The sequence below is a fragment of the Gymnoscopelus braueri genome (genome assembly GCF_963280865.1).
Source record: "Gymnoscopelus braueri genome assembly, chromosome: 12".
Taxonomy (NCBI): domain Eukaryota; kingdom Metazoa; phylum Chordata; class Actinopteri; order Myctophiformes; family Myctophidae; genus Gymnoscopelus; species Gymnoscopelus braueri.
In genome coordinates this window covers 25,897,092-25,911,268 of record NC_137614.1, presented here as the reverse complement: position 1 = coordinate 25,911,268, position 14,177 = coordinate 25,897,092, and the positions used below count along the sequence as shown (strand labels likewise).

At 40.3% G+C, this 14,177-nt stretch overlaps 1 protein-coding gene across 1 annotated transcript in view; it reads left to right on the top strand.

Annotated features, from left to right (window-relative positions):
• Positions 1-14,177, top strand: part of magi3a (membrane associated guanylate kinase, WW and PDZ domain containing 3a) — a 147,352-nt gene that overhangs the window by 127,101 nt on the left and 6,074 nt on the right. The window contains exons 12-19 of the mRNA XM_080445724.1: positions 151-445; positions 1,019-1,113; positions 1,554-1,746; positions 5,040-5,258; positions 5,762-5,947; positions 6,527-6,620; positions 10,193-10,262; positions 11,207-11,344. Coding sequence (XP_080301850.1) covers positions 151-445; positions 1,019-1,113; positions 1,554-1,746; positions 5,040-5,258; positions 5,762-5,947; positions 6,527-6,620; positions 10,193-10,262; positions 11,207-11,344 — 1,290 coding nt within the window. The remainder of the gene's footprint in view (positions 1-150; positions 446-1,018; positions 1,114-1,553; positions 1,747-5,039; positions 5,259-5,761; positions 5,948-6,526; positions 6,621-10,192; positions 10,263-11,206; positions 11,345-14,177) is intronic.

Below are 14,177 nucleotides of genomic sequence, written 5' to 3'. Positions count from 1 at the left end.
ATAGACAATTGGCACTGGGTGTAAAAAATAGGGTTACAAAATCGTGGGATAAAAAAAAAAAAAAAAATGAAGGCCGGCCCAGTAGTTTTGTCTCAGTTGTCACTCTTCTGAATATATGCATTTTTTGTTTGTCATGGGTATGTGTTTCAGTGCACGGCCCCCGCATCCCAAGCTATGTCCCAGCTGATTCACCAGCAGATGCCCCATCCAGTGGCCCAACCAGCTGGCCTGCCTGTGCCTCATCCAGTGGCCCAATCAGCTGGCCAGCCTGTGCCTCAGCAGCCACGACAGGAGCTGAGTACCAGCAGCACAGAGACCCTGAGCCCCCCAGAGTACCACCCACAGCCTCTGCCTTTCCCTTCCAACACCCTGATGCGCTCTTCCTCTCCCAAACCTGACCCCTCCGAACTCTACCTCAAGTCCAGGGCCCTGTTGGACAGCAAACGTACGTTCAATGCAAAAAAACACGCCACTGAATTGGTTCTCGCGTTTATTTGGTTCACCCACCCCAAATGCGTATCGTTACTGTCGGGCGTCGAAAACGGTTACGCTTTTCAGGAAATGGCAAAAAGAACCTGTGTTCCATTGGATCCAATTTAGTAATTATTTAGTCTTAAGGTCTTGTTGATACTTGTCATTGATTAATTATTTTTAAAACCCACAGACGGACTAAACCATTTTTACTTTCCGAAATGTTCAAAAGTACCAAAAATAGCCTACAAGCTCAAAACATAGATTGGCTATTTTTGTTTTTTTTTGTGCGACACAAATGTACTATGAAGTAGGGCATTCATTTACCAAAAAACACAAAAAGTTGAAATTTGGACAACGATATAATGTAATGCTTTATTTTTATTTAAAGTCCCTTTTTTTGGTGAATGTCTGGATTCTGAAAATAATACGTATTAGAAGTACCTATTTTTTGGCCTTCAAAATTATGAATAATCTCACTGAGTAGTTCTGACCTCCAGGCCCAATATTCCTTTAATCCTTATTTAAATTCTGATTCCTTCTCTAGCCCCCAACACCAAGGACCTGGACGTGTTCATCAAGAGGAACCAGGAGTCAGGCTTTGGTTTCAGGGTCCTTGGAGGTGAAGGACCAGATCAGCCGGTAAGCTTAGTACTCTGATGCCTAATTTATATGCCGTTGTACGACAGTGTCCTGACTCCCGTGGCAAAAATAGCTGAGTTCACATAACAAGTGGTGTGAACCTGAAAACAATAAATACAGCTGATCAGAATTGGAGTGTGAATGCACTCCAGGTCTGATCACTTCCGTTATTTTCATTGTCTGAATTCCTGTAACTGATGGATTCCTGAGGGACAGTGTATAGTCCAAAAAGAGCCAAATGCAAAAAGCCAAGAAAAACGTGCACATTTCACACATTTATGTGAAAGTTCACACATGAAAAGTTGGTAATGATAAAAGAACAAAACAGACAGGGGAGCTAAAAGGAAAGAAATACTGTATATAGAATTGACATTTATTGGTAATGTCAGTCATAGCTATGGTGGGCTGTAATAATGGCCGTTACCCCTTGGTTTCTGCAGGTGTACATCGGTGCCATCGTGCCCCTCGGTGCCGCTGAGAAGGACGGGCGCCTGCGAGCAGGGGATGAGCTGCTCTGTATAGACGGTGTTCCGGTCAAGGGAAAATCCCACAAACAAGTTCTGGATCTGATGACCAATGCTGCCCGCAACGGTCAGGTCATGCTCACGGTCCGCAGGAAACTGACGCACACAGGTGGGTCTGATCCAGGCGGATTAACTATAAATATTTACAGTATATTTATTCCCTGAGTCCTTTAAAGCTGCAATCCGTAAGCTGCACAGTATGTCCTACCTGGAATTCCACACAAGGGACGAAACTTCTAATGCTGAGTTAAAGGAGAATTTTGGACTAAGGTTATCTTACCTTTTCTATGATGTTATGATATCTTAGGATGAATGGTACAGTAGAAAAATGTCATAACTCCATCCCAGGTCCGCCACAGCTTAAAGCGTGCGTGGATAGGCCTTGCGTTAGATCGCATATTTTAATAGCTTTTTTTTTTTTTTTTTTTTTAGATAGTGACAGAACACTGTCAAAAAACACTGCCATGCAAACAAACAAAAAAAAAACAGTCTCGCTAGACGAGATTGAAATCTCGAGATTTCAATCTCGTTTAGCGAGACTTAGTTTTTTTTCTTTTTTTTCTGCATAGTGTTCTGTCACTATGAACGTCAGATCTAAAAAAAATAGAAATAAAAAGCTATTAAAATATGCGATCTAACGCAAGGCCTATCCGCGTACGTTTTAAGCTCTGGCGGACCCGGGATGGAGTTATGACATTTTTCTACTGTACCATTCATCCTAAGACATCACATGCCCGCTTGGACAGGGGAGATGTTGCGTTTTGAGATTCATGCTATACTGTACATCTTGTCAACCAGTAGTGTTCCTACCCGAACACGTCATTATCGAAATGTCTCAGTGGAAAAGTAGAGAGACCACCTCCAACCACTGCTAGTTGTATTGTATTAACACATTCCACGCCAGAGTTTAATATCATAATGTACTCACCAGTGCCAGCGATTTATTGTTGTTTTTTTCACGTCACCACAGACCTCGCTAAATACCTTAAGATCGCACGTTAAACTGTTTGTAGACACACAGGGTAGCTGTGTGAGTGGCCCAGAGAAGACCGTTTCAATCGGCGACATTCCATTTAGCAGTAGTCGCGGTTTATGTTAAACAGCGTTCAGCGTGGAGAAAAAAAACTCAGAGATAATGGCGGATTAGGGGAAGATTTAGAGCGGCGGCGGGTGGGAACGAAAATGTCCGTATCCGGGTGTGCTACAATGAAATGTGTCACTGCGAGGGAGGCCTACAATGAAACGTGTCACTGCGAGAAAAAAAAGAAAAAAAAAAGACCACTTCGCGTAGAACTACGCGACTGGTACGCTGCGCAATTATTTAGGTTCGCGTAGAACTACGCGATTGGCACGCAATGTGTTAACATATACTACCATATTACAGATTGGTTAATATAACTTTTTATCCACAAAAAAAGTTCTGTATTTCAGCTTTAAACACCAAGCCACGCTTTAAACACCAAGCCACGCTTTAAACACCAATCCACACGGAAATTCTGATCTAGAATTTCCTAGATCAGGACGCTACAGGAAAGCCTGTAAGAAAGGCTTTGATGTTGGATTTTCACTCTGATCCCCTACAGTACATTTGAGCTAAGTCTTAACAAAGGAATGATTAAAGGGGTTTTCTGCTGAAATGGACTTTTAGGTGGGTATTTTGCAGGTCTAGGCATGTCTGTGTTGTAAAGCCCCAGCTTTTGACATTTGACAGTGAATCAAGCATTGTTGAGAAGACTGAATGAGACTTTTATGAACAGTTCTATACTTACACAGCAAAAAAGAGTGTTAATACTATTGTATATATCTTTATCCTGCAATTTCAATTTTTTTAGCAAAAAACATAGCATTACAATGTTATAGCCTAAAGGTCAATTCATAGTCCAGACAGCATTCACAGCCCAGACTCCGCTTGGGTATGCGCAGACTAAATACAATAGCAGACCTCAGCAGATGTCCACCTGGGCATGTCCAGGTGACCGCACATGCATAGTGTTCATATACTCAGTGGTGGACAATGTATATACTCAAGTAAATACTCAAGTATTCAAAAGTACAAATTACGAATTACATTTTCTTTTTAATATCAATGCATTGCTGTATTGAAATTTAGAACATTTCCAAACAATACAAATACATGAAAACATTTTGAAAATAGCAGACCTGAAAGCTCACAAAGTGTTGCTATTTTTATTTATTTGAAATAGGGCTTAAGTGTTTAATTAATAATATATTTTTGCAAGTTTGGGTCCCAAGAGTCCCTTCCTAGAAATGTAGTGGATAAAAACTATTCTATTTGAAATGTAGCGGAGTGAACCTTGCAAAAGAAACAAATACTCCAAAAATGTACTTAAGTACAGTAACAGTACTAAAGTAAATGTCCTTAGTTACTGTCCACCACTGCATATACTGTACATGCATGGCTCAGCATGACACTGTTTCACATCATGTACTGTCACAGTGGAAAGCTGTGTCAGCTGTTCTGTCTTCAGACTTCCCCAAAATAGGACCAGACAGAGCTATCTTTATAAAAATGTATAAGTTATAAGCTTAAACATATATTTATAATTTTCTACATAGATTATCAACTACAACGCAAGTTTGACAAGTTGGCATTTCAATCCAGCCTTGGCTTGTTCTGGCGTATTGTTGCATGCCTGCATCCTGGGACAAGAGCATGGTAATTGGTCAGACTGGGTTGGCTTTGGTCTTGGACATACAAGGTTTCCTCTTGAAAACAACGAATGACACCTTCACTGGGTGACTACAGTACATGTTGCAGCAAAAAAAGAAAGATGCTGGGAGTAAGATTGTTAGCTGTTTGTTTGTCTAGTGAAGCTGATTGGAGTTGAGATAGACCAGCCAGTGGTGTTGATTTACATCTCAAAGGATAGAGGAAAAAAAAGAATTCTGAATTTTCTATTTCAGCAGTGCCGACCCCTGCTAAACGCAGCCTTGTTTACAGCCACAAATAAGCAGTCCACAAATAGTACAAGCATTTTCTGAAATGAATTTGGATTTGATGTATCGTAAACAACCTTCTTGATCATGTTGCAGAACTGAAGCGTCAGTCTTTTTTTTTTCCGAAGCTGCACTTTGAATCACTTCGAAAAGAGATTCTCAGACGGCAGCTGACAAAACAAATAACACAACATAGATTTTTGTTGTGGAAGATCAGCTCAATTCCAGAATAACAAACTGACAAAAATCACCAATATATGTAAAATACCTCAAATTTCAGATATGCAACACAAACAAAAATGAACGAATCTAGCTTTGAGGATCTCAAAGATGCCAGACTGACAAATGGTGTCATTCCCACTGATGGTACCATAGTTGGCTGCAAACAACAAATTATGTATTTAATATTCCCTCCTGTGTTCATCCTGTGTTGTCATATATCAGATTGCAGTGGAGAGCAAGAGGGCAGTCAGCAGCCCCCGCAGGTGGCTTCTGTCCTGGTCAATGGCTCTCCAAAGGCGCCTCGCATCGAGGCGGGGCCCAGCACCAGCCAGCCTACCCAGCCCTGTCGGCCGGAGTGCTTCGATGTCACCCTGCAGCGTAAAGAAAATGAGGGCTTCGGCTTTGTCATCCTCACATCCAAGAACAAGCCACCACCTGGTGGTAAGATATAAAGAGACGACACTTCTCTTGTCACTTAACCCATCTTGTAGCAAAAAAAGAATCACCTTAAAAGAGATGTTAAGACATTCAGGACCCTATCTTACACCATTTCAAGTGTCATTTAGCATTTTTTTTTTTGGTTGAACATTTTAAAGATAAGCAGGTTCACAGAAAGTTTGTCATTACACAATACACATACATTTAAAAAAGTAGAATAAATTTCCATTTTCTACTTAGTCTCATGTATCCCTTGTAGCACCTCCACATGCCCTTAAGCCTAGGGTACACGTACCTCCATTTGAGAAATGCCGCTTTAGCACCTTTTCACACACAACTTAGCTCTTCTAGAACAGAAATAAAAAGATCAGCAAGATTGGCAACAGTAAAGCCACATGAAAGAGGCTCTCATGTCAACTGAATGCAGCTCAGACATACGCAGACAAGCTAGTAATCAAGCAAGAAAACTAAGGAGGGTTGTAATTAGTCTGTTTTCTCTGCGCCAGTTATCCCGCACAAGATTGGCAGGATCATCGAGGGCAGTCCTACGGACCGTACGGGTCAGATGAAGGTGGGAGACCGCATCTCCGCAGTCAACGGCCAGTCCATTATGGAGCTGTCTCACAACGACATAGTCCAGCTTATCAAAGAGGCTGGCACCTCTGTCACTCTCACAGTGGTGCCTGAAGATGGTACGTTGATGCATGGTCATGTTGACTTCCAGAATGTTACATAGTAAGATAATGAGGTCTTCTAGTAGCGGTGAAAACAGTTCATGAAACTAATCTAATAATCGATACTTTAATAAAAATAATCGATTAATAATGGATCCCTATTTTGGGAATGTTACCATAGGCAACAAACCCAAAAAATGGATTGTGAAAATAGTGGATCTAGGGGCTTGTAGATCCACAAGTCACTATTTTTCATAACACAATTGTAGGATGAAGTATAAAATAACGTATAAAAAGGAAGTGGTTAAACGACTCATTGGTGTAAAATTGCTTCTCAAATATTCAATGAATGAATAAGAAATCAATACAATAATCGCTAAGAAAATAATCGATAGTTGCAGCCCTAGTTTCTAGATAAAGCTCCACATCACTTCATTGTGTTAGAATGAAAAAAAAAACAATAAAGCCAGTATAGAGACCTTGGATATTGTACTGTGGTATGATCCCATTGTGGATTGCAAGACACCGGTGCTCCTGTGTTTTATCCTTGATGTTTGGACATCCTTGGAATGTTTGCTGTGTTTTGTGTTTGGACAGAGACTGGTCCTCCATCCGGAACCAGTTCAGCCAAGCAGAGCCCGTCGTCACAACACAGAGCTGTTGGCCAGCAGCCTCCCAGCCATCCAGACAGGTAGAGGGGCTATGCTCATGCGCGCACACACACACACACACACACACACACACACACACACACACACACTGGGCCACATAATGGACGTAAACTCATGGGTATACCAGTACCTCCTGTTTATGAGACTTGAGTTGCGTGGACACCGCTGAGTCATTGAGTCATAAATTAGCCCCAGTCTTCTCTAAACTCCAGTCTGGTTTGTACAACACTTTGCCTCGTTACCAGTGGTGGAAGAAGTACTCACTGAAGTAAAAGTAGCAATACCACAATGTAGAAATAATACACTGTTACAAGCAAAAGTCCTGTATTAAACATTTGATTTGAGTAAACGTACAGAAGTATTGGAATAAAAACTTAAGTAAAAGAACCCCCCTGAGAAAATCGCTCATCTACAAGCTTTCAACATGCGCTGTGAGCTTGTAGATCAGCTATTTTCAAATAGCCAAAGTATAAAATATGGTTTAAGTGGTTAATGCATGATTGTATTAATAATATAAATTTGCAAAGTAGCTAGTAACCAAACCTGTCAGATAATTGTAGTGAAGTACAATATTTGCCTCTGAGATGTACAGTAGTGGAGTAGCAGTAAGTAATGTCAAAGCACCTCAAAATTGTACTCAAGTACAGTACTTGAGTACAAGTTAGTTACAACTTGGTTTACTTTCCACCACTGCTCATTAGAACTCTGCTCTCCTCACACTGTTATGCAAAAAGAGACCAAATCTCTCATGCAGCCCTGCAGAAAGGAGAGAGAAAGAGCGACGGATTAGTGGAGTCTCACTTTCCGCTTTGATCTTCCTCTTTAAACGAGATTACCTGTGTCAGACTTTTAAGCCTCATTTATGCTCCGTCGCACGGCGGTGTTGCGCGCAGAAAATAGCAGACCAACAAGCTCACAACGTGTAGCATCCGTGACGCGTTGTGAACTTGTAGGTCGGCTATTTTCGACACTCAACACTGTCGTGCAACGAAGTATGAATCAGACTTTACTACGTTTCTGCAGGTACAAATCTCCCCCTTAACTACTTCCTTTCTCATCTGTTTTTTGAGTATATTTTATTCTATGATTTTATTGAATAATCTCTTCAGTTTCATGTAAGGCACGTTGTGACTTTGTTTTTGATAAGTGCTACTGTATGTACATAAAGTTTATTATTGTTATTATATATAATCCTAAAACACGTGGTGTGAGTCAACCCAGGCCAAGTAAAGAGTCGATGCTGTCATCTTGACTGCATGATGAAGTATGGTCTCAGCACCAGGGCTGCTGAGGAAGCCCAGGCTCTTTTGATAGTGTGGCGGTGCAGCTAAATTCCCACAAAGGCCTTGTAATGAGCTCTGTGAAGCATTAAAGTATGCCCCAGCTGTCTGCCAGTGAACCGTAAAGGCAACGCGGTGCTTTGAAGGATTTACGGCTGCCTCCTCGTACTGTATAATGAGAGCAATGAGACAGAGCCCTGACTGTTGTAATGAAGCCAGTTCCATTGGAGGCAGCTTAATGGGCAGGACTTGATGGCTGTTGTGTGAAGCGTCACTTGACAGAAATAACATATTTTCAAATACCCCCCGAGGGCACTTACTATTTAGAGTGCAACAGTTAATCGAACTAATCGATTTCATCGATTATAAAAATGAGAATGTTGCGCGCTATGAGCTTGTAAATCACCTATTTTCGCTATAGGGCTTAAGTGACCAATCAGACCAATGGATTTAGTTTTTTTTTTTTTTAATCAATTACAATGTTTTCGTGTCGATTAATGACAAAGACATAAAAAAGACAAAATATCAAAGAAAACATGCTTCAAGATTATTTGAAAATAATTGAACGTTGCAGTCCTACTTACTATGTTGAGGTAGATTAATTGGTGGGACACGGAGTCCATGTTTTGTGGGACACAGAAGTCCAATGTTTTTCGTGCTGAAAGAACATAATGCCGCCGTTTTTTCTAATGTCCAGATTGTTCAATTACCCCTGTTTAATGGCAAGAAAGTTAATGCCCTCTTTTTGACAAATATATGAATGGTTCCAGTTTCTGAGGCCAAATGTAATAGTCCATTCATAGAGCTGGAGGAAGTCATTAGGAAGTCATTATGGATAGCCAGTGGCATTTGGTGTAAAGTATATTACTTTTTTCAAAATGTCATATCTGGAACAACCCAATCTACTTATGGACCATAATCTCAAAGACCAACCCCCTCCTTTTTTCACAGTAGAAAATATTGTTAAAGCCCCTTTAAAGGTACCTTTTTATACCTTTTTTGTACCTTCTATAAACAGAACCCCTAACCTGGGCAGTATCAGCGCCATGCTCGACCCATCAACCTAAACGGTACTATTGTACATTAGGTCACTGGTTGTCAATGCCGGGTCCGGGGACCACCAGGGGTCCAAACTCCAAACCCTTACAGGTCTGTAGCTGGGTGTTGTCCTGGATAGTCAGCCATCCTTCAAGACAAACATTGCAGCAGTCCCTCGCTCCTGTAGATTTGCACTTTATAACATTCGATTACAGTCTCACCGAGGAGACTGCCTAACTCCTTATCCAGGCCTCAGTCATCTCAAACTACCATAACTTCCTCTTTACTGGCCTCCTGGCATGCTCACTTCAGCCCCTCCAAATGATCCAGAATGCCGCCGCATTGCTGCCTGTACAGAGTACAAAACACTGACCAAAGGCATGGCATCCCCATACCTTCGAGGCCTGATGCAACCCTACAACCCCTCCCGCTCCGCTCACTTGGATCAGCTAACACAGGAATGCTGACCGAGCCCTCCCTAAAACACCCTGGACAACACATCCTAGACTCTTCTCCCTCCTGGCTCCCAAACTGTGGAATAAACTCCCCATTGCAGTCAGAACTGCAGATTCTCTCCTAATTTTCTGGCGTTATTCTGAAGACTGACCTCTTCGGACTCTACCTCACCCCCTAGTACCTAGTGCACTCTCCCTGTACCCCTTCTTGACACCTTTTCTTTCGATTGATGCTAGCGACTGACATAATATATGGCTATACAGACATATCTTGGTCACTCTTGTCTTTTGTTTCTTAGATCTGTTTTTCTTGTCCACAATGCTACGAATGTGATTTAGATCGCTTGTCAAGAATGGAATTTAGATAGCATGTCATGACAGATGCTAGGGTCATTGTTTACCCGGTATCTTATAGTTTAAATGTACAGAATATTATTCAGATTCAGATGCTAGGTTCATTGTTATACTAGTTTCTTGATGCACTACATTGCTATTTATGTGATTATTGACCTTGTTCATTGTGTTGCTCTAGATAAATGCCTAAATTGTGACTGAGAGTGTACAAATGGAACTAAATGGACCATTTGCTTCCATTTGAACACTCTCAGAGTTAAATTAACACTGAGGATTTTTACGGTGCAGATTGGGGGCCCAATCTACACTGTAGATGGGGGTCTGTGGCCTAATGCATCTAACTGGGGGTCTGTCCTTAAAATTAAAAGGGTTGAGAATTGTCATATTCTAGTGGGGTCAAACACTGGTTTCTGCTGTTGGTTATGCAGCAATATGTGATTGTACTGTGTATATGTGTTGGGGCAGGAATGGTGAGTCGGATGATAAGAAGGAGGGTGTCGGCTGGCCAGCAATTATCACCTCGGGCCCAAAACAGGTGATGAGAAACCCAGCTTGTTCTCACAGTTACACTGCATGTGTCCAAGGCAGAAGCTTGACATTTTTCTGTAAAAATGTGTGTTAAATAATAACTGTTTAGTAACAGGGGTATGTCGGTCTCGCCAGATCTTTAGTAAACAGAAAATAAATTTTCAGGCTGAGATAACAACAATTTCATTCAGTCTGTAGAGAGAGCTCATACAGGATGCAGGGTGATTAAATGAAATTGGAAGTGATTAAACAAAAGAACGAGAGGACAAATTGGAACTGGAACACTATACAATTGAAGCTGATAATGATCTTTTTGGAGTTCTCTCTCCTGATTGGGTAAAATTTGTATCCTGACCTGAAAATGTATTTTCTGTTTACCAAAGAGCTGGAGAGATGGGGAAGACTCCTGTTACTGAACAAACACTCTATAGGGTACAGCAGTGTCGGCCATTTTGTGGTTCCACAGATAGAAAGCCCATACATATTTTAAGCCTGGAACCATGACCATAAAACATTTGATTCTGTGACAAACAAAAAGTAAAACCGCAAAGACAGGGTATTTATGAAATTTAATACATAATATAATTACATATAAAAAAAAAGTCTTCACAGAATCAAATGTTTTATGATCATGATTCACCAGGAGCTTTCTCTGGTATGGGCTTTCTATCTGTGGAACCACAAAATGGCCACCACAGCTATGCCCTATAGCAATGATTGCTATCGGAATAGAGTTTCAACTTTTTAAACAAAAACATATTACTTACAGTACATCCCCTGCATTGTTATTTGTTTGTTCTGTTCTTCCTTTTTTGAGACGGCAGTTGACAGGAGTTCTCAAACTCCTGTTTTGTGTAAAAAGGCCCCAACCTTTCTAGAAATGTGTCGGCGATGACAAGTTTGCATGTGCCGTATTATTCTAACTTGATATGGTTGTCTCTGTGTTGACAGGGCTGTTTTGTGGTGGAGCTGGAACGCAGCCAGCGTGGCTTTGGGTTCAGTCTGAGGGGCGGGAAGGAGTATAACATGGGCCTGTTCATCCTACGACTAGCCGAGGAGGGACCTGCTCTCAAAGATGGCAGGATACATGTAAGTCATTAAATTGTCTGGCATCTGTACCAGTGGTGGACAGTAATGAAGTACATTTACTTCAGTACTGTACTTAAGTTAAAAAAATGTGTATCTGTACTTAACTTGAGTACGGTATTTGTATTTTTAGATACTTACTTTCACTCCACTTCATTTCAAAGACAAATGTTTGACTCCACTACATCGCTAGGAAGAGGGAAAAAAGCACATTATATAATAATTAAAGGGACTACACCATGAATTTTAACTTTTTCTTATTTTTTGTGTGTTTTTGGTGTCCCCTACCTCTCTTCTATCCCCAAAAATACCCCAGTTTGAACACTCAGGCTTTCACAGCAAATCTGGGGTTTTCTGTAAATTGGTCTCAAAACAGGCCAAACTGATTTGCACCCTGGCGTGACGTCACGTCAGGGTACAATACCTCCCGTTTTTCAGTTCCAACCAAAAAAAAAAAAAAAATGTTTCAATTTTTTTCTTTTTTTTTTTTTTTTTACTTTTCCCACACAGAACCAGGAGATAACATGCATACAAACTGGCTCAATAGCGCCCCGTGCCAAACAGGACAATGTGGTATTGCAGGTGAAAGTGCTTTATAAGCCAGAGAGAAGTTAGTTGGAATGAGTATATCTGAGGCTTTCAAACCTTTTGAAAAACGTTTGAGGGACATAAACAATATGATATTAAATATATATATATATTTTTTAATTCATTCATTTAACCACTTAAAATATCTACGTGTTGTGAGCTTGTTGTGTTACAGATGGCTCACTCTTTCGGTGTGCCTTTTGTTAAGTTGCTTGTGTCCTACAGTATGTATGTTGTTCTTAACTGTTTTTAGTAGTATTTATATTGTGTTTTTGTATATTCCTCAGCGTTTATACACGCTGAGGAAGGCTTGATGCCGAAACATGTCCGTGTATGCCCATGCCTTAATTAATTAAAAAGTGCCAGAAGGACTTCTGAGTGCTACTGTAGCTATTATTTTCTTATTGTGAGTCTTTGCACCCGGCAAACTGCATTTAAATAGACTGAGTGTGCTTGTTGTTGTTGTTGGTATAGTTGTCTGTTGGGTGTCTTGTTTTATAACGGACCACAATGGTAACAAGCTTCGGCTTTGTTGTGTTTAGTCCATTTTGGCGCTTTTAATTGGTGATGCTGTGCTTAACTGTTGTCAATAAAGTATTCTATTCTATTCTATTCTAGATCTGCTATTTTCACTATTTTTTATATTAGTTTTTCACGTTTCTGCTAAAGTAAGCATTGATATAAAAATTGAATGTACTTTCTAATTTGTACTTTTGTAAAGTTAAGTCATTTTATAACCATGTACTTTTGAATACTTAAGTATTTTTAAAAGCAACTTTCACTTGTAGTTGAGTAATATTTGACCAGGAGTATCTATACTTTGACTCAAGTACTGGGGTTCAGTACTTTGTAACCCACTGGTCATTAATCTGTCTGGCATCATAGTACATAGTCTATGCATCAAACGTAAATTTCATTTACATTAGGGCTTATAGGCGGGTGCAGATATGGTTTGACCCAAAAAAAATTGGAACAAAAGGTTTCTCAATGGTTTATTGTAGTATCAGGTGTACTTAATAACATATCAAAAGTCTACCAAAATCGGACCACTAGAAATGTAAAATTTTCAAGATGGCCACCGCCAGTTCCTTAAAAGACCATTACTCCTCCATTATTTATCCTAGGCAAGTAATTTTGGTGTCTAACCCTATGTTTTGGTGATCTAGGAATCCAATTAGCTTATATAAATTATAGTGAAGTGATTATAAGTACAATTATGTATTGATAAGTACAATTATGTATTAAAAAATTGGTTATAAGGGTATTTATGTAAAGAATTAAGAAACTTGTGACATAATGCCCAGCATTGGTGATTTTACTTATAATTCAAATTCTGTTGAAGCTTTCAACAATTTATTTTGGGAATAAATGCATTATTACTGCGTGGTACTGTGAAATTAGTCAAAACAGGGCCGCCGCGTGAAGGCTCAGTACCGCTAAACCCTATTTTTTTAAAAACTTTTTTCTTTCATGCTTTTGTATTTTACTTAGAAGTTCTGCCCGCTACGCGGGCAGAATTCTAGTACCCCCCCTAACCCCCCCAAAGAAAATGTCGTTTGGGGGTACAAAATCATGGGATAAAAAAAATAAAAAAAAGAAAGTACTGTACTGTACGGTCTGTACTGTACTGTACTGTACTGTACTGTACTGTACTGTACTGTACTGTACTGTACTGTACTGTACTGTACTGTACTGTACGGTCTGTACTGTACTGTACTGTACGGTCTGTACTGTACTGTACTGTACTGTACGGTCTGTACTGTACTGTACTGTACGGTCTGTACTGTACTGTACGTACTGTACTGTACTGTACTGTACGGTCTGTACTGTACTGTACTGTACGGTCTGTACTGTACTGTACTGTACGTACTGTACTGTACTGTACTGTACTGTACTGTACTGTACTGTACTGTACAAAGCGCAAAACGAAAGCGAAACCTAACTGCAGCATGCAAACCGAAAGCGAAACCTAACTGCATCATGCAAACCAAAAGCGAAACCTAACATGCAACTGACACCGGTGACTGATTTTTTTCCCGCTTTCAGCCAGTCTGCGGATTGTAGTATAGATATTGTTTTTGTATTTTTCTCACAATTCAGTCCGTATTGTCTGCTACTACACCGTTATGTTTGGCAAGCAGTTTTGCAATTACAGTAGACCATATGCAGGAGGCTTTCTGGGGCAGCAGTTTTATTGGTCATAACTGGCACAAAGTGATTGTCCTCCAATCTCCATCCCCAATCCACC